The 24,402-nt window shown below is 44.5% G+C and overlaps 2 protein-coding genes across 5 annotated transcripts in view; one reads left to right on the top strand and one right to left on the bottom strand.

The window, feature by feature from the left end:
- LOC107384417 (nucleotide sugar transporter SLC35D2) overlaps positions 1 to 1,747 on the top strand; it is an 8,830-nt gene extending 7,083 nt beyond the window's left edge. For 2 of the 3 annotated variants that reach the window (XM_015957687.3, XM_015957690.3), the window contains exons 11-13: positions 63 to 145; positions 1,472 to 1,534; positions 1,602 to 1,747. In XM_015957687.3, the coding sequence (XP_015813173.1) occupies positions 63 to 145; positions 1,472 to 1,534; positions 1,602 to 1,632 (177 nt within the window). In that variant the 3' untranslated portion in view covers positions 1,633 to 1,747. The remainder of the gene's footprint in view (positions 1 to 62; positions 146 to 1,471; positions 1,535 to 1,601) is intronic. The other variant, XM_015957688.3, reaches the window with a different exon arrangement.
- mier1b (mesoderm induction early response 1b, transcriptional regulator) lies at positions 1,531 to 24,402 on the bottom strand. 2 transcript variants are annotated; one of them, XM_054739591.2, is made up of 13 exons: positions 24,119 to 24,402; positions 23,397 to 23,421; positions 22,967 to 23,115; positions 21,074 to 21,259; positions 13,905 to 14,034; positions 13,739 to 13,803; positions 13,582 to 13,654; positions 13,356 to 13,507; positions 13,189 to 13,270; positions 10,230 to 10,324; positions 3,750 to 3,877; positions 3,337 to 3,464; positions 1,531 to 3,112 (listed from the first exon to the last, which is right to left on the bottom strand). In XM_054739591.2, the coding sequence occupies exons 1-13, from the start codon at positions 24,125 to 24,127 to the stop codon at positions 2,826 to 2,828; spliced, it is 1,509 nt and encodes a 502-aa protein (XP_054595566.1). In that variant the 5' UTR covers positions 24,128 to 24,402; the 3' UTR covers positions 1,531 to 2,825. The 2 variants fall into 2 exon arrangements, with proteins under 2 accessions (XP_054595566.1, XP_054595597.1); XM_054739622.2 differs by having other exon boundaries at positions 3,750 to 3,796.

Here is a 24,402-nt window from a genome sequence, read left to right as displayed (position 1 = left end):
AGAATCCAGACTAGGACGACCAATGAAAATGGATGTTTCCAGTTAAGGTTGCTCTGTTCCAGAATATCCTCGTCACCTACATCGGAATGATGTTCGGCGGAGACTACATATTCACCTGGACCAACTTTTTGGGTCTGAACATCAGGTAAGAAGAACATAATCGGGCTTCATTAGAATGTGGGCTAGATCTTACTTGCCTTTAAAGGTGAAAAATGTACAGATTATATCTTATTAGGGATGTAAGAAAATATCGATATGGCAATATATCGTGATATTTTTTCCAGCAATATTATATTGATTTTCAAAAGCCGTGTTTCGGAAATATCGATATGGCAATATATCGTGATAGTGTTTCCGGCAATATTATATAGATATTCAAAAGCCATGTATCAGAAATATTGATATGGCAATATATCGTGATTTTTTTTCCAGCAATATTATATTGATTTTCAAAAGCCGTGTTTCGGAAATATCGATATGGCAATATATCGTGATAGTGTTTCCGGCAATATTATATAGATATTCAAAAGCCATGTATCAGAAATATTGATATGGCAATATATCGTGATTTTTCCCCAGCAATATTATATCGATATTCAAAAGCTGTGTATCGGAAATATTGATATGGCAATATATCATGATATTTTTTCCAGCAATATTATATCGATATTCAAAAGCCATGTATCAGAAATATTGATATGGCAATATATCGTGATTTTTCCCCAGCAATATTATATCGATATTCAAAAGCTGTGTATCGGAAATATCGATATGTCAATATATCGTGATATTATTTCCAGCAATATTATATCGATATTCAAAAGCCGTGTATCGGAAATATCGATATGGCAATATATCGTGATATTTTTTCCAGCAATATTATATCGATATTCAAATGCCGTGTGTCCGAAATATCGATATGGCAATATATCTTGATAGTTTTTCCTGTGATTATTACATCGATACTCAAAAGCCGTGTGTCTAATACTTGAAAGAATTTACATGCAAACATTTGTGTATTTTCTTTTCATTTTGTGCAATTCAATCGCCGCCCGCTAGTTGGCAGCAGTGTGCAATAGGTTTTGTTTCCACCATTGAAATGTAAATCCCTCCATTATGTTCAAATACCTCATGTTAAACATGTTACGTATCAGTTTGGACTGTTTATTGAACATTCTTACAATATATTCAGTAAAAAAAACTGCTTATAACGTCTGACTGAATGTATCTCAATATATCGTATCATCTCCCCTGTATTGTGATATGTATCGTATCGCCAGAATTTCAAAAATGCACATCCCTGTATCTTATTATAAAATATGGAATCCTGTTAGTGCCACTCCGAGAGAAAACTAAAGGAAAGAAGAGATTTATTTGCTCACCAAGATGAACACTGGTGCAAATACAGGCAGAAGCCATCGTGCCTGGTGTGAATGAACTATGGTGACCTCATGTTATTGGTTTCTTTCAGCATCGCTGGTAGTCTGGTTTACTCCTACATCACCTTCACACAGGAACACACACGTCAGAGTAGGTAGGAGCCAGAATCCTTTATTAGAATCTCTAATTCAGCTTTTAACATTTCGTCTCTTCCTGAACAGAAAAGTTGTAAGTCTTGGAGTAGCGTCATGATGCTGAAGAACCACCACGTGCTCTTTTTCTGTTTTAAATCAACCAAGAATTTTTAATGAAACAATATCAGCCTTTTGTAAATTTTTATATAATAAATGTAATATTTTATCTCCTACTGTGTGTGTGTGTCTCTTCCTGTTTGGACCTTAAAACGACTCACATTCATCAGTACATTTATTAAATACAAAGTTATTCCATGAACGTTAAATTCTTGGAAGTTTTGTCATTTATGCAGGAAAAACACACATTTAAATCAGAAAAGGCTACGTGAAGCAAACAAATCCAAAGCAGAGTACAAATTAAACGGGGACAGGTCGTCTTCCGCGTCTGTCGGCTGAAGCTTCTCGCTCAAACGGGCCAGAAGAATTTGACTGTAAACTGAAAGGGAGTGGCGTTTCTGCAGCAGACCTCCACACGCAGCAGCGGTACTACCAAAACCAGAGGAATGGATCATTTTATTTTACATTCAGCTCTTAAGTTTCACCTCTCTGAAGCAAGGCCTACGAGGAAGACGAGAAAATACGGAGATGAAGATTTTCTCCGAGGAGAAAGTAAAACTGTTCCAAGGTAAGAAATCTATACAAACGTTACGTGTAGAGTCACAAACTTTCGGTCTAGTACAAACAAAGTGTTGAGCAAAGCGTGGACTAGGAAAATACAAACATCTACGTGTTGAGTTATAATACAGGACATCACTGATGCCAGCTGCTTTTCACAAACAAACCAGCAGGGGGCGACTCCTCCCCACGGTTTATTTACCACCACCAAACAGCTGAGACGGGAGGAGTGAGCGGACTCTGCTGGAGTCAATCCTCATCACAGAAACCTACAAAAAGTGCAACTACAGCTGTGCCCACCCTTCAAGCCCTCCACGGATCCGGCACCCGCAATCCATCCTTAGATTTGTCCTTTTGGTTAAAAAATATAAATATCTCATGTAAAAAAATATCACGCTTTTATTTTAGTAGAAAATGAAAGAAATATTCTTCGCTAAAATTTTGCTGCGCCAACAGCTGTTCTGGAGAAATGTAGATCTTTAGTGAGACGTGACTTTGGGAGGGGGTGGGGTTTGGTTGGCTGCTTTCCTCCAGCTGTGGTTTCAGTACCCTTTGGACCTCCTACGATCAGAGAGCTCACGAGGTTCATCCTCCGCTACACGACCCAGTCAAGAGTCTCACTGAGTCTTGGAGCCTTCAGTCCTCGTGTGTTCTGGATGGGTCTGCCTCGCTTTGCTCCAAAGGTTCTGCCTCCGTCCTGCACCTCTTGGCAGGCCTGTCAGGCGCCGCGGCTGGCGTGTTGGTATGGTCGAGCGGCGGCTCCAGGGAACCGTTTCTGTCGTGGCTACAGCCGTTGGAGTTGTTGTCTGGAAGGGACGGAGGAGCTTCTGCTGGATGAGAGGAGCCATTGGACTGAACTCTCTCTGGTTTGACTGGGTTTGCTGGGAGCACTGGAGCACCCTCCACTGGGTGACCTACAACACCTGTCAAAGAAACAAGATTATTGGTCAATAACAACAAAAAGGTCGCAGGTCAACCGAAGAAACACCAATAGTGACCTGGTGATTCCACGGTTGGTGACAGTAAGGCTTTTATCTTATAATAGTCGCGTTTCCATGATTGGAACTTGTGTGTGATGTAAATGTGCTCTGAGACAACAAAGCCCCGTGAATTATAACCATCGTGATGTTTTGTGTGGTCTGCTCACCGTTCTGACTGCTGCTGTCCTCCCTCTCTGACTGACTGGTGCTGCTACTGGAGGTGGTGGGAGGAGGAGACGCCGCCCTGCTGGAGGTGGCGCTCTCCGACTCATCCAATAGTCTGTCCATGTAATCTCTGAAACAGAGCAGTGCACACTGCTTACACACACACACTCACACACATCAGGCCAGTTCTTTAGAGAAAGGTGTGTGTGATCCCTTCCACAGAACCATTTCCAAACAGATTCAGAAAAATCCGGCCTGTATTTAATTACGATTCACCGGACAGAAAACAGTTTAACAACTACAAATAAAGCTGCGTTCAAGAGATGTTGGAAATGTAACACACTGCCCCCCCCCCCACCCCCCCCCCCCCGCGCGCGGTTAGGGCGAACGTTTGGCTCTAGGACAGAGGACTTACGTGACACCAGGATGAAGGTTGTATTTCCGTTTTCCGAGTCTGGTTTGCTGTGCAAAGAAATCATAACGCTCAGACTTCTTCCACATGTAATAAAAGGCCACACATTCTCCTACAGACCTAGTTCTCACCTGAAAGATTTAATTCAGCACACATAAAAATGACCATTATTACAGTCATTTCCAGAGGAAAGTTAGACAAAATTCAAATCAGACACAAAACAAATGATGACTTTTACAACTACAGATGTTTAAAGGTCTCGTTCACTCATCATTTCAATAAATCTGCTGTGCTCTCTGGTGAATGAATGCCTTGAGTCCTAAGAGACACAACCATCCGGCTGCACTGTGTGGATATATATATAAATATATATATATATATATATATATATATATATATATTAGGGCTGGGACTTGATTAAAAATTTTAATCTAATTAATTACAGGCTTTGTAATTAATTAATCTCAATTAATCGCATTTTAATCGTTCAGGAAAATGTGCTCTCAAAGTAAAACTTTTAATTAAAATTATGAGATAGAGAATCAAACATTAGACATGGTTATTACTGTAAACTAAAGCTTTTAATAAAAAATGCATTTTAATTATTCAAATGTCACTGTGTGATATGAAACAAAACCCAAATAAACTAAAATTTATAATTACAAATAGAAAAGACCTGCAAAGGGTTCCTGAGACTTTAAATAGTCTCTCTGTCTAGTTGAATGACTGAAATAAATTTGACTGCACCAGATTCTAATTTTTCCAGTTTTACTTGTTTGTATAATTGGGAGATTTTATTAGCATTTCTACTCATAATGTAGTAAAAACACATAAATAATAATCCTTCAAAATGACAGTAGAGCAGGCACAGATATGATCTAGGACTTAAATGAGCTAACTTTTAACACCAGAGCAGGCATGGCATATTCTGCGAATGATCAGGAACACTAACTGGTTCCAGTTGGATGACTGGAGGTGGATGGGAAGATAAAAGATCATGGCGATGAAATAATGATCTGACGAACAGGTGAGCGGACCTTCCTTACATGGGAAGTCCTGATGTCACGTTAAGAAGGGGATGCTGCAGACCCGCAGATTCCCGCCAGCAGCAGCGAATCTGGTGTGATCTCCAGCCTGAACACAACTTCCTCGTTCCTCGCTGCCCCTGATGCACTTAAGCATCCGCCCCTTAGCTGATGACAGCTTCAACACACCTCGCTGCTTAATGATAGTAATGCATGTGATGTTTAGACAGAGACTCGTCTCAGAAACATAGAATTCCCCGACAGAATTGTTTAGAAAATCATCAGAAAAGTTTCAGAGTGTTTCTGTTTTAACTGAAACTTCTGTTTTCAACTTAAAGACACGTTGTTTGTGATTGTTTAGAGTAGTGAGAACACGGAGCGTTCTCCCAGCGGCAGCCAGGTGCCTCTCGTTTGTCCGACTACTTTCATAAACTACTGTTAGAGCACAGAATTATTCTGTCTGGTGCTTTCAGCGCTGCACAGATGTTACATAAATGTTAAAAATATAGCTTACCGCAACTTTTGTAAAGTTTCCGGTGCCACCGGGCAGCCGCAGCAGAGACGATCTCTGAAAAATGTCCGCGACACGGACTCCGTTGTTGTCTGGAAGTTATTTTTTCCAAGTTAAGAAAAGAGGCGGACGTGTTTCCTAAATCCTGCATCAGTCCAAGCAAGGCAACTTGTTTCTGTTTTTATTACGTTTTAGTAGCCACTAGCACTGTGCATTGTTGTGTGCGTCAGTGATATTCAGTCTACGAGGAAGTCGTGCAATGACAAAGGTTCCGCCGTGTTTGAAATGCAAGCTGCGATTAAATGCGTTAATTTTTTTAACGCGTTATTTTTTTCTAATTAATTAATCGTAATTAATGCGTTAAAGTCCCGGCCCTAATATATATCTAATTTTATTTTACAACTGCGAGAACCTTCCCATGGGCTCACCACTCGTGAGAGAGGCCAAAGGGGTCGGGTGCAGTGTGTGACGGGTGGTAGTCGAGGGCGGGGACCTTGGCGGTCTGATCTTCGGCTACAGAAGCTGGCTCTTGGCACATGGAATGTCACCTCTCTGGTGGGGAAGGAGTCTGAGTTGGTGTGTGAGGCTGAGAGGTTCCAGCTAGATAGTCGGACTCACCTCAATGCATGGCACTGGCTCTGGAACCAGTTTCTTTGAGAGGGGTTACTTTCTACCACTCTGGAGTTGCTCCCACTGAGAGGCACCGAGCAGGGGTGGGCATACTAGTTGCCCCCCATCTTGGTGCCTGTACGGTTGGGGTTTACCCCAATTAATGAGAGGGTAGCCGCCCTCCACCTACGTGTGGGGGGACGGGTTCTGACTGTGGTCTGTGCTTATGCACCAAACTACAGTTCAGACTACCCACCCTTTTTGGAGACCTTGGAGGCGGTGCTGAAAAGTGCTCCTTCCGGTGACTCCCTCGTTCTGCTGGGGGACTTTAACGCTCACGTGGGCAACGACAGTGAGACCTGGAGAGGGGTTGTTGGGAGGAACAGCTCCTGCTGATCTGAAATCGAGTGGTGTTTTGTTATTGGACTTCTGTGCCAGTCATGGATTGTCCATAATGAACACCATGTTCAGACATAAAGGTGTCCATATGTGCTCTTGGCACCAGGATACCTTAGGCCGCAGCTCGATGATCGACTTGGTTGTTGTTTCACCTGACCTGCGGCCGCATGTCTTGGACACTCGTGTGAAGAGAGGGGCGGAGCTGTCAACTGACCACTACCTGGTGGTGAGTTGGCTCAGATGGTGGGGGAGGATGCCGGTCAGACCAGGCAGGCCCAAACGTATCGCGAGGGTCTGCTTGGAACGTCTGGCAGAGTCTCCTGTCAGAAGGAGCTTCAATTCCCACCTCCAACAGAACTTCCAAAATGTTCCAGGGGAGGCAGGGGACATTGAGTATGAATGGTTCCTGTTCCGTACCTCCATTGTTGAGGCGGCCGACCAGAGCTGTGGTCGCAGGATCGTCAGTGCCTGTCGTGGTGGCAACCCCCGAACCCGCTGGTGGACTCTGACGGTTAGGGATGCTGTCAAGCTGAAGAAAGAGTCCTATCAGTTCTTTTTGGCCTGTAGGACTCCAGAGGCAGCTGACGGGCACCAGCAGTCCATGCGGAACGCGGCTCGGGTGGTCGCCGAGGCAAAAACCCAGGCATGGGAGGAGTTCCGTGAGACTTTGGAGCAAGACTTCCGTACGGCTTTGAGGAGATCCTGGTCCACGATCCGGCGCCTCGGGGGGGGGCGGGCAGTGTACTACCAGTGAGGAAGCAGAGTCTGGGGACTTTGAGTTGGCCTCTCAAATCTCTGGTGCTGAGGTCACTGAGGTGGTTAAAAAGCTCCTCTGTGGCAAGACTCCAGGGGTGGATGAGATCCGCCCGGAGTTCCTTAAGGCTCTGGATGTTGTGGGACTGTGTTGGCTGAAGCGGCTCTGCAATATCGTGTGGACATCGGGGGCAGTCCCACTGGATTGGCAGACCAGGGTGGTGGTCCCCTTATTTAAAAAGGGGGATCGCAGGGTGTGTTCCAACTACAGGGGGATCACACTCCTAAGCCTTCCTGGTAAGGTCTTTTCAGGGGGTTCTGGAGAGGAGGGTCCGTCGGATTGTTGAACCTCAGATTCAGGAGCAGCAATGTGGTTTTGGTCCTGGCCGTGGAACACTGGACCAGCTCTATACCCTTAGGGGGATCCTGGAGGGTGCATGGGAATTTGCCCAACCAATCTACATGTGTTTCGTAGATTTGGAGAAGGCGTTTGACCGCGTCCCTCGGGGGGCCCCTGTGGGGGGTACTCCGGGAGTATGGGGTACCAGGCCCTCTGATACGGGCTGTTAGGTCCCTGTATGACCGGTGTCAGAGCTTGGTCCGCATTGCCGGCAGTAAGTCGGGCTCGTTCCCAGTGAGAGCTGGACTACGCCAAGGCTGCCCTTTGTCACCGATTCTGTTCATAACCTTTATGGACAGGATTTCTAGGCACAGCCAAGGTGTGGAGGGCACCCATTTTGGTGGCCTGAGGATCAGGTCTCTGCTTTTTGCAGATGATGTGGTCCTGTTGGCTTCATCAGAACGTGATCTTCAGCCTTCGCTGGAGCGGTTCGCAGCCGAGTGTGAAGCAGCTGGGATGAGAATCAGCTCCTCTAAATCTGAGACCATGGTTTTGATTCGGAAAAGGGTAGAATGCCTTCTCCGGGTCATGGATGAGGTCCTGCTCCAAGTGGAGGTGTTTAAGTACCTCGCGGTCTTGTTCACGAGTGAGGGAAAACCGGAGCATGAGATCGATAGGCGGATTGGTGCTGCATCTGCAGTTATGCGGGCGTTGTAGTGTAGTCTGTTGTGGTGAAGAGAGAGCTGAGTCAGAAGGTGAAGCTCTCAATTTACCAGTTGATCTGCGCTCCTACCCTCACCTATGGTCACGAGCTTTGGGTAATGACCGAAAGAACGAGCTCGTGGATACAAGCGGCCGAAATGAGTTTTCTCCGAAGAGTGGCTGGGCTCTCCCTTAGAGATAGGGTGAGAAGCTCAGTCATCCGGGAGGGGCTCGGAGTAGACCCACTGCTCCTCCACATCGAGAGGAGCCAGTTGAGGTGGCTCGGGCATCTGGTCAGGATGCCTCCTGGACAACCTACCTGGTGAGGTTTTCCGGGCATGTCCAACCGGAAGGAGACCTAAAGGTAGACCCAGGACACGGTGGAGGGACTATGTCTCTCACCTGGCCAGGGAACACCTTGGGATTCCCCCGGAGGAGCTGGCCCAAGTGGCTGGGGAGAGGGAAGTCTGGGCCTCTCGCCTTAGGCTACTGCCCCCGCGACCCGACTCCGGATAAGCGGATGAAAATGGATGGATGGATGGAACAGCAAGAACCCCCCAGAACCTCCTCTGCTCCCCGATCATACACACAACCAGACTTAATGACAGCTCAGAGGAGGCTGAGGCTGCACTCTCACACAACGTTTCCAAATGAAACTATGCAACGATGTAAACGACAACCTGTTACTGTACGATTTATCAAATCTTTTTTTTATTTATTTCTGACCGGGACCTCTCCTCTCTCCCGACCGCGTTTATAACCCTGCAACTTGTTTAGGTCTTGTGTACACAAGTTAGGGGGCAAGTTCGCATTTGGAAAAATAGCCCTGCTATGCTCTCTCCTTCCTGTGGGCGGTCCAAAGACAAGGTGGGCGGGACCACAAATACTAATGTTCCTTGTGTCATTGCAGAACAGGGCAATAGGTAGAAAATGTATCGTTATCGAAATTTCTGACTCTCATGGAGATCATTTTTGCCATGCCAATACATTTAATAATAAAAAAGATGTGTGTAGGTCGACAACGTTCACGTCCCTTTAAGGAGCTGTACCACCTTGAGTCACGTAAAAATGGTGACTCAGCGTAATACGCGTGACAGCCCCATCTAGTGGACAACTTTTGTTTCTGCGCATACCTGTAGCTATCGCCCATTTATCGTTATCGAGGTGAAATCCTCAATATTTCGTGACACTGATTTTAGACCATATCGCCCAGCCCTATGTCATAGAAGAGACTGGCCTTTTCTGGCTCGACCGTTTCCCCGTCATTTTGCTTTCTCAGGCTAAAGCCTGGTTTATGCTTCTCCGTCAGCTCCGCAAGGGACAGACACGCACGGATTGACGGAAGCGTTTTGCTTTCATACGTCTCCGTCTCCTGGAGAGTGTTGCAAAGCAATTCCCCGGCAGGACAACAGAGGGCGTAGCGCTGTTCTGTGGTATCCTGTCATGTATCGGACCAAGATAGTGTGTTTATATTGTGTTTTTTGTGTATATAAGAGACTTTTAACACGGACATATTTGTCTCTCATTCTCCTCCACCTCTTCATGCGCTCCCCACCTCTAAACCCACGTTTCCTGTCATTTCTGTCCACAAATAAAACGCTTGCTGCGCATCTTTTCACTCCTCCAGTCACGGGAGAACTAAACGTTCATATTTTTAGAGTTTTTTCACGAGGTATTCTTCAAGCTTCTCCGTGTCTGCCGCTAGTTATCCTCGGCTCTCTTTGCAATGACGGCGCAGTAAACAACAGCGGCGTCCTGACCAATCACAAGCTTGCGTAATCCGTCTCGTTCGACGGATGTTTAAAAAAGTGGGCTCGACTCCGTACGTACTTGCGTGCCTGCCGGAGCCCTACGCAAGGACGGATAATGGAGTTGCGTGTCTCCGCACTGACGCAGACGGAGAAGCATAAACCAGGCTTAATGCAGGTGATTGGGATCGGAGGACATTTTCGTGTTCATGCGTTTTAAGCTCAGAGTGATTGATCGTCTTTCAGGAAAAACAAATATGACGCAGTTTCTCAGTGAACAAGACCTTTAAACATGTCAGTGACAAAGAAAACATTTACAAAAGAGAAAAGCTTCAGAGCAAAGATGAAATATCACATGTGATGTAAAACAGCGTTCACCAGTAACGCGCCTCTTACCTTGTTGGCCTGAATCAAATGAAAATCTTTCCCATAAGCTTTTAATCCTTGTTCAAAGTTTCTACATTCCTCCTCAGTCCAAACTGATATCTCCTCTGTTAAAGACAGGGTGGGTGGTTAATGTTGCAGGAGGGTTTAAACACATTCTGCAGAACTGATCTAAAACAACCGAGTTAGAATGAAGCCAGGCCAACTTCCTCCAACCATCACATTTGAGACCTAAAGGTATTTTATCACCTTCACCACCTGGTTCTACGCTACATAATAAACTAGTGAGAGACATTAACTACTTCACTTACAAGAAAATAATGTTTGCACAAATATAAATGACTTTACAAACATTAACCTTTCATTTATGGTCTTTTAGACACAGATCACACCTTAGCTACTGCATTAAACTGTTGATGTTAACACAGTAACAGAAATGAAAGGTGGACTAACAATCCTAAAGCTTGGTTTATGCTTGATGCGTCCGCGAGGTTTGCACGGCTCCGCGCGGCAAAATTGCGTCATTTTAACAACCACGCCCCTCCACTGCGCCTCCGCACGGCCCAAACTTTCCGCACCGCACAATTTTCTAACCACGCGGACGGTCGGACACGGAAAAACATGGCGGACTGGCAAGAACTAGTATGGCAGAGGTTGGTAAATACAGACATTTGTATGATTCAGCTCTCAGAGATCACCGTGATCAACATGTTGTTAATAATTCTTGGAGAGAAATAGCTCGCACTGTCGGAAAAGACGAGGACGCTGTTAAAAATGCTGGAATGCCATGTTGTAAACAGTAATTTCTACTTCTACTATGGTGTAGTGTTGGATGCATGCCGTAGAGCTCCATGCTGCCCCCTACAGTTTGGGAGAATAATGGCTCACCGCAGAGACGAGCCGCATGAACCATAAACACTGCGAGTTGTGAAGCGCGTTCCATCCGCGAGCCGCATCACCGCGCGGAAAGTGAACGCGTCAAGCATAAACCAAGCTTTAGCTGGATTTGGTGACAGCCGCCAAACGTTTAGAGAAAACACATTTAAGTTTTCTGCCTCCATTTTAAAGATGCAGTTTGAATAAGGACACTACCGCAGAACTCTCTGTTGGGAGCCGGGATCGAACCTGCAACCTTCTGATTACTGGACAACCCGCTCTACCTCCTGAGCTCCTGGGGCTCACTGACCAGCACAGGCGCCTCCAACCACCGCCAGTGGGCAAGGAGTGTGAAGTGTCTTGGCCAAGGACACAACGACTGTGACGAGCCTCTTTTGGAAAACAACGTTGCCAAAATGCCACAATGTAAGGCCGGCATCAAGGAGGCTTAGGTCGTTTTTAAGTGGTCAGACCGTGGCGGTAATGTAGCGCAATCGTGTCCTTTTTACAAACGATTACGCGACGGCAGTATTAAACAGTATGGGAGCGGTCCCTGCACTGCTGCAGACCTCCGTTTACCTTGGACATAACTGGTTTTTTACTGCGATCAAAGTCGCACGCATCAAGTTTTTTGACAAGCCGCTGCTAAAGGTGGCTGTCCTCCACAGTCCGTCTGGAGTCTCTGGTGATCTGAGCTCCAGCTCTAATCAGGGTATCTGCAGGTTTAAGGGAGCCAAATTTAAGACTTTTTAAGACCTTTTTTAAGGCCACTTTGACCAAATTTAAGCTATTTTTATAATTAAATTGAAGCTTTATTTTCCAGCTATTGCCTGGAACCGGTGCTAACCATGTCGCGAACGTGGGATTAGCCATCCAGTTACCATCAAACTTGCACTTCCCCATGGCGCAAGCTCCCACTAGCTTAACCAGCTAATGTGCTCATCTAAAAATAGCCCCCTTTCACAACCAACTGAATGTGTACGGTTCCGCTTACGGCAACATCGTACACAAAATGTGCTGAACACTAACTAGAAATTCATGAAAATTTCATAGAAATAAAATAATCTTGTTTATTGGGTCTTTGAAAATTTAAGACCTTTGGAAACTGTATTTAAGGATTATTTGTCATTTTTAAGGATTTTTAAGGCCTTAAATTTGGAAAAGCTAATTGAAGACTTTTTAAGACTTTTTAAGGACCCGCGGATACCCTGTCTAATGGAGAGAAGCTCCTGGAGCTCTGTGTCGCTCCAGTTAATCACCTCAGCTGTTTCTGTTAGTAAAAAGCTAAAGTTACTGCTGTATTTACTTTCACTTTCAGTGTAGGTGTTGGCCAAAGCTGGGCAGCAACTCCCCACATGATCGTGACACCTCCCTCCATTGTACCAAGGTGTAATATGCATTCAAGAGCCTGGCGTTGCAATAATATTGCTATCAAGCGCGGTGGCAAAAATGCTGTAAATTTCCTGCAACGCCATGCCACCACGACACGCTGGTGCTGCGCCACGCCTGAAATTCTAGCGCCACGGCTCCGAAATCAAACCCGCCCACCGTGCTCTCATGGCCTACACACGGCACCGAAACGTTCCGCGCTCTATCGCCCCCCTCCTCGCACTCATGGCAGTGAAACGGTCCTCGACCGTAACACCCTCCCACACACACACACACACACACACACACACACACACACACACACACACACCCAGTATGGCAGTGAAACGGCCCGCGACTATAACCTCTATACCCTAAAACTACCCACTCTCCACACTGAGCTGAGGCAGCACCTAGCTTCTGGCTGGTTGAGTCAAAGGTTCAGATTTAGGAAAAAAGAAAAAGAGCCTTTTCAGAAGCGTTGCTGAAAAAAACCCACTTTTTACCAGAAAACTCTGCTGTTGTGTATTTTAAAACAAAATATCCACTATAAGCTTTTCAAATAGTATTTTTACATATTTGAAAACCTTAGAAATGTTAGTAATTCTACTTCAGTAACCATAGTAACACGACTAAAAACACTAAACGAGCAAACTGTCAAAAGACTATAGCAGCACAAAGAGCTGAATCAGCAAAGCAGAACCTGAAGAGCATGAGCTTGCCTCACCTCGAGCTGCTTTCACATTAAACCTCAGCCTTCTCAGAGCTTCCTCTGTATCAAAGTCACATTTCACCAGTTCATACAAGGCCTGCAGGAGGACACAAACCCATCAGGATGAGTGAATGAAACGTGAAGAAGTCATTAACCCGCTCTGGGTGGCACGTTGGTTGTACCTGTTCGTTGTCTTTGATGTGGGATCCCTCTGGTATTGCATCCACACCCTTCTCATCTCCAGTCCGCCTCGAAGCCTCCGTCAAAAACTCCACAACCTTGTCCTCAGGGACGCAATCTGGGTTCCACAGTAACTGGTCGTCGTTTTCATAAACTACAGAACAGGTTAAAACTGATGAGACCGGACAGTACAGGATAAATCTGACTGATTTGACCCTTGAAACTCACCTTTCTCGTTGTCTTTGTACTTAGACAATCCCACGGGGGTCTCTGCTTGATACATGGAGCCCACCATAATCTCCTGTAGGGGAAACATCACCGTGGGATCAGGGTCTGTGTGGGCCAACTCCCACATCAGGCAGGGTTATGCTTTATCTTTGCGTACCTTTTTCCAGTCTTCAGAGGGAACGTAGTCCTCATCTTCGTCCGACTCCTCTTCTGCATCATTACCTGCATCACAACGCGGCCATCAGCCAGCTGACCCTCTCCTCCGAGGTGTACTTACACAAATAAATACATAAAATAAAAGTTGTGGAAGAGGCAGCTCATACCTTCAAAGTACTTGAGTTTCTGTGGTCGAATGAGTTCTGCCGTGCCGAGTGAGCTGACAGAACGAGTCCGGCCTCCTGACGACGTCTGAACCTCACTCGTTGGCCCCGGCGAGGTCTTAAAATCTTCACCCTGAAAATGCACACAAAAAATGGGAATAACTATGGAGTGCGGGGCTTCTGGGCCAGATGAACACACTGACATCTGCAGGAAAACCAGAATGTTAAAGGGACTTTACAGAGTTTTGAATTTTTATGCTCGCGATTGCCCCCTCAGGCCAAAAGCGTAAAGGCAGCTTCAATAGTAGGCTCGTGCACGAGGCGCGAATGCTGTACGTGCACACTCCTTAACAAAAATAACAGCTGAGACAGTCCCGTGTGTGTGTGTGTGTGTGTGTGTGTGCGTGTGTGTGTGTGTGTGTGTGTGCGTGTGTGTGTGGCCCGGAGGACAGAGGACAGGAGAACGTGCAGCTAATTAATTAAATAATTTGGTTCTGTAGCTTTCTCTTCAGCACAGCCGACAAAGGTTTATGATGGGTCAGTCCTCCTGCATGCTCAGATCATTCCCTTCCCTTGCTTGAAAAATTGTTCCAAAATGAAAGTTGAACCCACATCTTTTTTATCTGTGAATTCAATGCCGTTCAGCGAGTCTCAAATAAAAATTTGGGCATCTTACTGTAAAAAATATACCATTAATGTAAAAAAGAAACTCTAAATAAACTATGTTCACATCCAGAATCAAACCCAGGTCTTCTACTCGAGAGTCCGACGTCTTACAAGGTGAGCTAAAGCACCAGTAACATTCATAGTATCTGTAACATTTATATCCTTGATGACAGCTGAAACAACGTTCAAAGAACGGTTCGGAGTGAAAATGGCTATTTTGTTGTTAATTTGCAGGAAATATCTAGAAGAAAGTTCTACAGAAAGTAGCTAAGGGTCCTCAGAAATGTAGCTAGCTTTGTCACTAGGCGTTAGGAACAGCGACAAAGTGGCACTGCCTCTCTCTCTGCTGCTAAAGCTACGGATAGCAAATGCTACGGGCGATGCCTGAGCGTGAACGCGCATGAAGCAGCCTGCTCGACCCGAGCATCTCTCTTTTTCTGTGATTTTACAGAAAAACAGGCAATCACAGTAAAAATGCCAGGGCTCATTCTACAGGACCAGGGCATTGCAGGAGAATGTATGAAGAAGACATTTATTATTTCTATACATGTTTTGGCTGTCAAACTTCCATAATGCACCTTTAAAGTAACACCAAATATCTCTGAACATCTTTTGTACGTCCGTTCTGTGCAACACTGCCATTGTTTTAATTCTTTTCTCAACACAGCAAATTACAAGATTTGTCTTTACGTGAAACGTTACGCTAGAGCTTTTACATTGATCTTAGTAAAGGTTGAGTCAGAAACTTGACCAGTATCATGTTTGACACCACTCTGCAGCCACATACTGCACTTAACAGTTTTGTGGAGCGGGTAGGTTCCCTATAGGGAGAGCTATTTACCTGTTTTACGGCTGTTAGCTGTTATGTTAGCCGTTAGCGTTTTCAGTTCCCCAATCATCAATAAAAAGCACAAAAGGTAGAAAAATAGTGTTTTTTTCCGGGCACATACAACCGGGAGGAGACCTAATGGAAAACCCAGGACGCGATGGAGGGACTAAAAGTAAATGGCTGGAGTCCAGGAACCCCCCAAGGCGCTTTCCAACACAATCAGTCATTCACCCATTCACACACACATTCACACACTGGTGGGGATGAGCTACGATGTAGCCACAGCTGCCCTGGGGCGCACTGACAGAGGCGAGTCTGCCGAGCACTGGTGCCACCGGTTCCTCCGACCAACACCAGCAGGGAACGTGGGTTAAGTGTCTTGCCCAAGGACACGACAACTGTAAGACACGTTGTTTGTGATTGTTTACAGAGTAGTGAGAACACGGAGCGTTCTCCCAGCGGCAGCCAGGTGCCTCTCGTTTGTCCGACTACTTTCATAAACTACTGTTGGGGCAAAGAATTATTCTGTCTGGTGCTTTCAGCGCTGCACAGATGTTACGTAAATGTTAAAAATATAGCTTACCGCAACTTTTGTACAGTTTCCGGTGCCACCGGGCAGCCGCAGCAGAGACGATCCATGAAAAATGTCCGTGACACGAACTCCGTTGTTGTCTGGATTTTTTTTTTCCAAGTTAAGAAAAGAGGCAGACGTGTTTCCTAAATCCTGCATCAGTCCAAGCAAGGAAACTTCTGTCTGTTTTTATCCCGTTTTAGTAGCCATTAGCGCTGTGCATTGTTGTGTGCATCAGTGATATTCGGTCTACGAGGAAATCGTGCAATGACAAAGGTTCCGCCGTGTTTGAAATGCAAGCTGTGATTAAACGCGTTTTTAACGCGTCGTATTTTTTTGTCAAATTAATTACCGTATTTTCACGACCATAAGGCGCACCTAAAAATCTTAAATTTTCTCCAAAATGTACGACACGCCCTATGGTGCGGTGCGCCTATTGTGTTGTTGTGAGACACAAACGTAGTAGAAGACAAGGGGCGTGGCGTGAACGTGCGGACGTGAGCGAAGACAGACCTGTGGATCTGCCACATCATCATCAACATCCTCGCTATTTGCCTCAGATTCCGGCTGTAAGTCTCCGCCCACTTCCTCTGTTTCCAGTTCAAAAAACAGCCGTACTATCTGAACTGCCTGGTGGACATTTATCCTTCTCATCATCCTTTATATAAGCCTAATAAGAGCCTACTAAACTGCAGAGGCAATATATCTGTCCGGATCGCTCCAAAATATGAAGTTTACTGTCAATATCTGTCTAATTGTTTGTTGTTACTCTGTTCGCGCTAGGGCTGTCACGGTAACCGCAAAAATGAAATATCGCAATATGAAGAAGCCCACCGCGCTGCATCATGGGCCACCGCGATTACTGAACTTGGTTCAACTCAATGATGCATGTTGAGAAGGATGGCTGCACTGGTATCAAAACGAAACGTTACTTCGCTCCTTTGGGAGCGCTTTGGTTTTCAGTACGTCAGCTGCTGCGCAGCCAGAGTCCTCGGCCGAGACAGAGCTGCAGCGGCAAAAATAAATAAATAAATAAATGCTCGGAGACCTGCTGAAGTCCCGGACAAGCACTGCTTCTGCAACCGTCCTGAAGAGAGTTTGAGCCGAGCTGGAGCTCACTCGCTACCTGCAGGAGGAATGCATCCACCCTAAAGAAAACCCCCTGACATGGTGGAGCAACAACCGGGAGAGATTCCCTTTGCTCGCCTGTCGCACGCAAGTACGTGTGTGTTAGTGCAACGAGCGCACCATCCGAGAGAGTTTTCAGTGTTGCTGGAAATGTTGCCCCCCCTCTCAGATCCTCTCTCAAACCGTATACGGTTAACATGCTGGTTTTCCTTGTGGGCAACAAGGACGCGACCGAGCTATAAATCACCTTCATTCGTGTGTGTGAAGGTGAAATGATAGTGCCCCGCGCCCGGTACATGTAATTTTTTATGCTTGATTTTAAATAACTAAACAAAATGGGGACTTGTTTCTTATTTGTTATAACAAATGTTTGGCAGCCAAATTTGCATTTAAAAGTTTAACCTCCTGAATTTTGTTGTTTTTAAGTTCAGTCGGACTCCGACTGTCGGAGAAACAAACGTTACTGCGATCTGTGTTGTTACTGCCCTTTGATCTGCATTCAGTAAAGTGTTATAAAAGAAGGCACGGCAATTTTTTACCTTTTTTAAATGTGTAAACATTATGTTTAGATAGTACTGCAATAAAAAAAGTGCTGCAATAATATCGCACACCGCAATATTAAGCCACCCTGCATCACCGCAGGGGGAATTCCTCAACCGCGACAGCCCTAGTTCGCGCCACTCCTTTCCCCGCGAAGCGGCTCCTTTTTGCGCACATCTCATTACTCGTGCGGCCTTCCTCTCTCTCTCAGCTACATAATGATACTTTTTATCAATTGAATATGTGAGACTTCCACCAACAGCAAAAGGATCTCATGTTTTTGTGGGTTTTTTATGTTCACAAGCACGTTCCCTCTCACGGATTACTAAACTGCTGTTTAGACAAGTTGTCAGATTGTCTAGAAATAGGTCATTTTTTACTTTAGTATAACTCCACTTTTACGTTGCCCATTAACACAATTTAAAAACTGGGGTATAGTTTATAATCTCCTTTTTAAAGTTGAATTGAAACCAAAACTCAGGGAGGCGGAGTCTTGCTGCTACAGCGTCCCAAATCAGACCTGTTCAAAAGACGCAGATGCGCGTCCGTGGACCCCAGAGGGTTAAAGAAACACGATTCATATCTCACTATTTCCTTAGGCCTATTAATAACACACGTATGATTTTGTTCATGTGGAAAGTTTATGTGGTTAAATCCACCAACTAAACACATTCTGAACTTCAACACAGCACATCAGCGCTTGAAGCGGCGCTGCGAGCAGCTGCGACCCAAAAAGTACCAGAACCGCTCACGGCGCATGCGCAATCACGCATCAACACCGCTCGCCCGCTATTTCCCTAATAACACACGCTGTTCGTTTTTATTTCTACACGTTTCTTTTTTACTCACAAAGATTGTCAAGAAAGCGTGTTTGTCGTGTTCATGTCAAATTAAACTGATCACTAAACACAGATTTACTTTCTTTATTTTGTTTTCCCCATCCAACCCCCATAAATCCCCGTGTGTCCCCCTGCAGCACTCCCGGTGTACGCCCGGCTTTAGTAGGAGGGAGACCCGCGATTATCGTTTTGTCGCGCATGTCTCATTGAAAATGAATGGAGGAGAGGCGAAGTTGCCTCCCGTGTGTCGAGCCCATTAGAAGAGCACGAGCCGTCAGCGCACGCAATGAGGAAGTGCACGTGCGCTCTAAACCAGGTCTGAACCAGGACTAGACCAGTAAAGTGAAGCATGCTTTTGGCTGTTTATAATCTTCACAATGTCTGGTTTGCACTGATATGTTCCGAGTCCCGAGCCCGCACAGATGTTTTACCGTGCCCGCGCCCAATAACCCGGTGCGCCTTTTGTATGTGTTAAATACCAAAAAGACACCCGTAACTGAAGCTGCGCCCTATTGGTCGTGAAAATACGGTAGTCATAATTAAGGCGTTAAAGTCACGGCCCTAAAAATAACTCAATCTGAATAATTATTAGAAATGTTTGTTACATGTAAATAAGAAAAAATAATGCAAGTGTCCAGGGCTATAATCACAGAAATGCTCTATAAAACAAGCCCGCAGCTCTCCCCAGCCTGTTTAAAGCTGTTACAGCGAATCTACAGAACAAGCTAGGTTTAGAACGCTAACACGCTCACGGAGCACTCACCCCTCCCCTCGGGTATCTTCCCTTTCTGCCCAAACTGGAGACCCGCGATGCTGGAGGAAACGAGAGAGCACTAAACACCAGTCAACGTTTTCTAGGTCCAATCTTCTTTTGTTGTCCGTGACTTCAAATGGTGTTTTTCTGTTTGGGACTCCGGTAGTTTGTTCTAAAGTTGGAGTTGTAGCAGCCGGCTGTTTCTCCTTCTGTGATATTATTGAGCGGAGAACCTCTCACACCAGTGGTGTTCTGTTAATACATGAGTGTGTAATGAGTGGAGGAGGCAAGGAGGTGCGGCGGTTCGACGAGACCAACAACTTCATGTAGTGATTGGTACAGAATTCGGTACTTTTTAAGGTACCGACCGAATTCCACAGTACCGACTGAGCACCGATTCACGTCATTTGAAACGGTGCCTCGTTTCGGTACCCGTCCTTCATAACGAGAACTTGCCTAGACAGCTGCGCATGCGCAAGAGCGTTATGTCGTCGGTCGCTGTGAGCCAGTTGTAAACAGAGCAGCATGGTAGAAAGAACGCACGCTAAAGCTTGGGTCCACTTCACTAAATGTGATGGGTAACTGGGTGATGATGAATCCAGCGACAACGATCTAAGTGAGACATCCTCATCTTAATCTGCTCCGGTAGGTAAATGTAAAAATAAAATGTTTACGATAACGTTAGCTTGATATGTTAGCTTCTGTTCCGCTAATGGTGCGTTCGCTTTCTCCTCGGAACTCCGAATTTCCGACTAGAAGAACAAGAACGCGCTCTAAAGTTTGGCTTCACTTTACTAAATGCGACGGGTGATTGGGTGAAGATGAAACCAGCGACAACGATCTAAGTGTGAGGCATCATCGTTTTAATCTGCTCCAGCAGCTAAATAAACTGTTTAAGATAACGTTAGCTTGATAAATTAGCTTCCATTGCCACCATTGTTATCAGCTAATGGTGCGTTCGCTTTCTCCTCGGAAATTCTAACTTCCCAGTAGGAAAAATCAAATGAAAAAGGACGGCAAAAGGAATGAAGATACTCAGTAAATTTAGTTCACAGTAAAGATGTTTGCTCAGTTTAATTATCAGCTTATAAAACTACAAGGACGATGTTAAAATACAAACAGTTGTGTGTTATTTATCGTGATATTTATCAAATATGGTTATATATTGAGAAAAAAATATTTAATTATAAAAGAGAATTAAAATATTAAACACTCAAAAGTATCAAAAATTGGTACCGTTAAGTACCGGTATCGATTCCTAGGTACCGGGAATTAGTACCGGATCGATTCAAATGTCAAAGGTACCCATCTCTAGCTGCATGGTCCAAAGTTTGACTCCAGTCTGAAACATGTTGCTGGAGGAGGTTTGGAGACAAATGCCACAGAACCGCTTCATTCATTTTTTTAATCTCCACAATATATTTATAGCTATACTGTATTAGAACGTTAAAAATGCTTTAGGCATGCTCTAACCCTTTGTTTAGCTTTCATCTGCAAAATATGTTTGTTACAAAAAAAAAATAAAAACAAAAACATTACATCAACAAAATGATCAGTTTCCACTGAATGTGTAGCTGTTGTGTTGTAGTTTGTGTATTTGGCTGACCATTCTGCGCTCCAGCAGTAATAACGGTCTCATGGTTTAAACAAAGCATCACATCTAGAGAATTTTTTGCAACAGAATAGTTGGAGTCACTCTGTAAATCATCCAAACCCTAAAATGCATCATTTATTCCTTCTGTAGGAAAAACTGGAAACAGTTTCTATGATGTTTTAGAAGATTTTAAGGTGTGTGTCTTTGAAGAATCACACGAGTGTCCAGAAAGCACTAAAACCACTACATACCTCGTTTCTTTTCAGCTCGCCGGTGCTTCTGCTGCTTTCGTCATTATCAAGGTCATCTTCTTCATCCTCTTCCTCATCGTCCTCCTCCTCGGGTTCTTCATCTTCCTCCTCCTCGTCTTCCTCTGCTGGCGATCTGCTCCCATAACCATAAAGGCTCAGCAGCTCATGGATGGGCATGCCTCCCTCCTATCAAACAGTTAACACTTGGTTTTATTCATATTTACCATGGAAACAGTCGTGTGTCTAATCAGTGAAAAAGAGAAGAACACAAACCAAAGACAGAAAATATTAGGGCTGCACAATATATCGAAAAATTATCATCATCGCGATAACAGGACGTGCGATAGGCCCATCGCAAAGCACGTCAAAAACGGCGATAAATGTTTGGTTCAACATTTCCATCCGTGTCATTCATCAGCTTTTTGTAAACCAGCTCTGTTTTTTACGCGGAAGTATTATTTGACCAATCAAATGTAGCCCTTCTGATATGCAGCCAATCAGATGGGTCCGTTCACATAATATGCCCGCCCCCTACGTAGACCCTTAGGATGGGTGGATGGAACGCAACACCCAAACTGAGTTAGCGGTGCCGTTCCCTTGTTCGTCATGCTGGCTCAGAGCAACGAACGCACTTTGTGCTGATGTTTCTGGAATCAGCGCTGCTTTCAAACGTGAACGTGAGTCCGCTCGGTGTCGTTAATCAGCTGATAATAACCGGGCTGACTCCGACACGTGCCGGTGAACCAACCCACCGTTAGCCCCAGGCTCCGGTTAGCTTCCAGCTAAAAGGCTACAGCACTCTCCTCCCAGTCCCACCCTGCTAAAGAGGGCCTGGAAAAGTTCATCCACACATCAAAGTGATTTTTCATTTATGAGCTTTTATAACCTTGTTAATCAGGATAGTTGATTTGCTGCTGCACATAAACTGTCAGTCAGAAGCTCTGCTAGCCGGTTATCTTAGAGGAGCTAGTTCAATTTGTTAGCTTGTTATCAGAATCATAGTTGCAGTTTCATCCTCTGAGCTGCTTTTTAAGATCTAGGTAAACTTGTTCAATTTGGGGATTAAAAACAAACGTTTTCACATATTTTCCATGTAGGTTTTATTTGCCAGTTCCTCTTCTGAAAGATAGACAATTGTTTTTCTCTTTCCCTCAGAAAATCTTAATGTTCTCCTAGTTTGGCCCAGCACAGTTCACTTCCCAGTTACAGCAACAACCTTATATCATAACCACATAAGTGGAGAAAATGTTCGGTAGCAATGAGAGAACTTGCTGTTGCATTTAAGTGATGTTAACTATTATTTAACATTTAAACTTATTTTCTGATATTTTTTATTTACTCTAAAAACCCTGGTAAGGGATGTTTTTCTGTATTTGGAGCGTCAGAAAAAGTTTTATGGTGGAGGTGATGTTTTGAAGTCACTGAGAAACAGCATGCATGCAGGTTATTGTTTCGCTGCTAATACAGTAGCAGGTGCAGCTGCATGTTTTTGCAATAAAAATGTTATGTTGTAATGGAATTCATGCATTAGTTTTTGTTTGCGTTGAACCCAGAGCAGACGTCACACGCCAGACGACATCAACACTGCATACTTTAGTATTTGTTCACTTATCGCGAGTAATATCGATACCGCAATATTAAACACTGTTATCGAATATCGCAGGTTTTCCTAATATCGTGCAGCCCTAGTAAATATATACTTGTCTCAGAATTTTTTTTAGCGTTTTTATTCTGCTGCTGCACAAATGACAGCTAATGTGTTTTCAGTGTTTTTCTCTTCCAGATTCATTTTAAACTTAGAATAGGAATCAAAATCAGCAAATAAATGAATGTGATGAGCATCTGCTTGTGTTAGTGAGACACGGCTGATGTACGTCGGACACGAACACTAACCCTCGCTAGATCCTCTATCTCATTGGCGTTAGTGTCATCCGCTGCCTCCATCATCTCCTCTTCCTCCATGGTGCGCTCGTCATCAAACTCATGAACCAACATGTCGGCCGAGGGATCAAAATCATGGTCATCGGAAACCGCTGAACCTCCTGAACAAAGTCATAGCAAAATCAGATCTTCCACCTAAAATAAACGTCATTTATGAATAAAAAGGATTAGAAGGTCCATCTAACAGTAACATTATTTCATTATTCATCCATTTTTAACTTAATGTGACCACATATGTTTTAGGGAGGAAATACAAATACTAAAATGTCTATTTATTTACGTTTATTTGATTACAAAAATAATTCTGTAAAATCAGAGGTATGAAGTAAATTAGATAGACTGAGATAACAGAGGTTAAACTTTAATTAAATTGATTAGCTACCTGGGCTGGCATTCCCGACGGAGGGCTGAAAAACAGGAAAAGGGAACATGAAGTTGAGGAAACAATGTCAGATGTGAACAGGCTGTTGGCGGATCTCCGCGGTACATCCCAACATGAAGGTGTTTTTTTACGCTGCAGGGGCAGCAGGAGCCCCGAAAAGCGCGCCGACATCGCGGCTGCGGCACGGCGACAAACAAAGCCTGCTGTCGCCGCTTCCTGCGGATAAACCACACCGAGTCCGGTGTACCGTCCGTTCGTTCCAACGGACGCAGCTCCAGCAGGCTCTCAGGGGTCGTTTTATCAACTCGCTAACTTCAGTTACAAGTTAGAGCTCGTTAATTTCCTTGATTTATGGAATCGGGCGCCCAAGTTTAACTTTATAAACAGCGGAAATAAACATTTCAACACCGAAACATCAGAACGCGTGAAACTCTGACTTCGTGTCTGAGTACAGCACTGGCCATCGTGGGAAAGTATCTGTACTATGAGTGATAATAATGAGTAAAACAGCACAGCTACCATCCGCCAGGAGCTAACGCAGCTAAATCCGAACTTTACTGAACATTCTTGATCCACAAAGGAGCCAAAATCCATCAGAGCAAACCGTTCGCGCTTGGTTCTGTTCACGATCGCCGCAGCACACAGACATCGTGTATGCTCACCAGGAAAATATATACCTAAGTATTAATGTATTTTTCCAAATATTTATTTCACTTTCTTACCTCCGCCATGTTTGCGATCCTGCAGCGTCACGTGACGGGTCAGCAGCAGTACCCGGATGAAAAGCTCCGCCTACCCTCAAAATCACAGATTTTTTATTTATTTATATTTTTATTTGTTAATTTAATTTTTTTTCTTTGATAACATACATTGAATTAATAATTGTTTAGTTTGAAAATGTTTATTTTCTTTGTTCTAATAAGTAGACAAAATTACAATTAACCAAGTGTTTTGCTCATGTAATAACCATGGTAATAACCTTACACACAAGCAAATACTCGTTAGC

This window comes from Nothobranchius furzeri, chromosome 11 (genome assembly GCF_043380555.1).
Source record: "Nothobranchius furzeri strain GRZ-AD chromosome 11, NfurGRZ-RIMD1, whole genome shotgun sequence".
NCBI lineage: Eukaryota > Metazoa > Chordata > Actinopteri > Cyprinodontiformes > Nothobranchiidae > Nothobranchius > Nothobranchius furzeri.
Note: the sequence above shows the minus strand (reverse complement) of the source record. Positions and strands in the feature narration are given on the sequence as shown.

Bases quoted from the DNA above. Each gene is read 5' to 3' on its own strand.
- mier1b (XM_054739591.2), bottom strand. The intron at 13,655-13,738 runs GTACGCAAAGAT...TTTCCCCTACAG, and splicing joins CCTCTGAAGACTGGAAAAAG to GAGATTATGGTGGGCTCCAT. The intron at 3,878-10,229 runs GTAAGAGGCGCG...TAAATCTTTCAG, and splicing joins ATTTGATTCAGGCCAACAAG to GTGAGAACTAGGTCTGTAGG.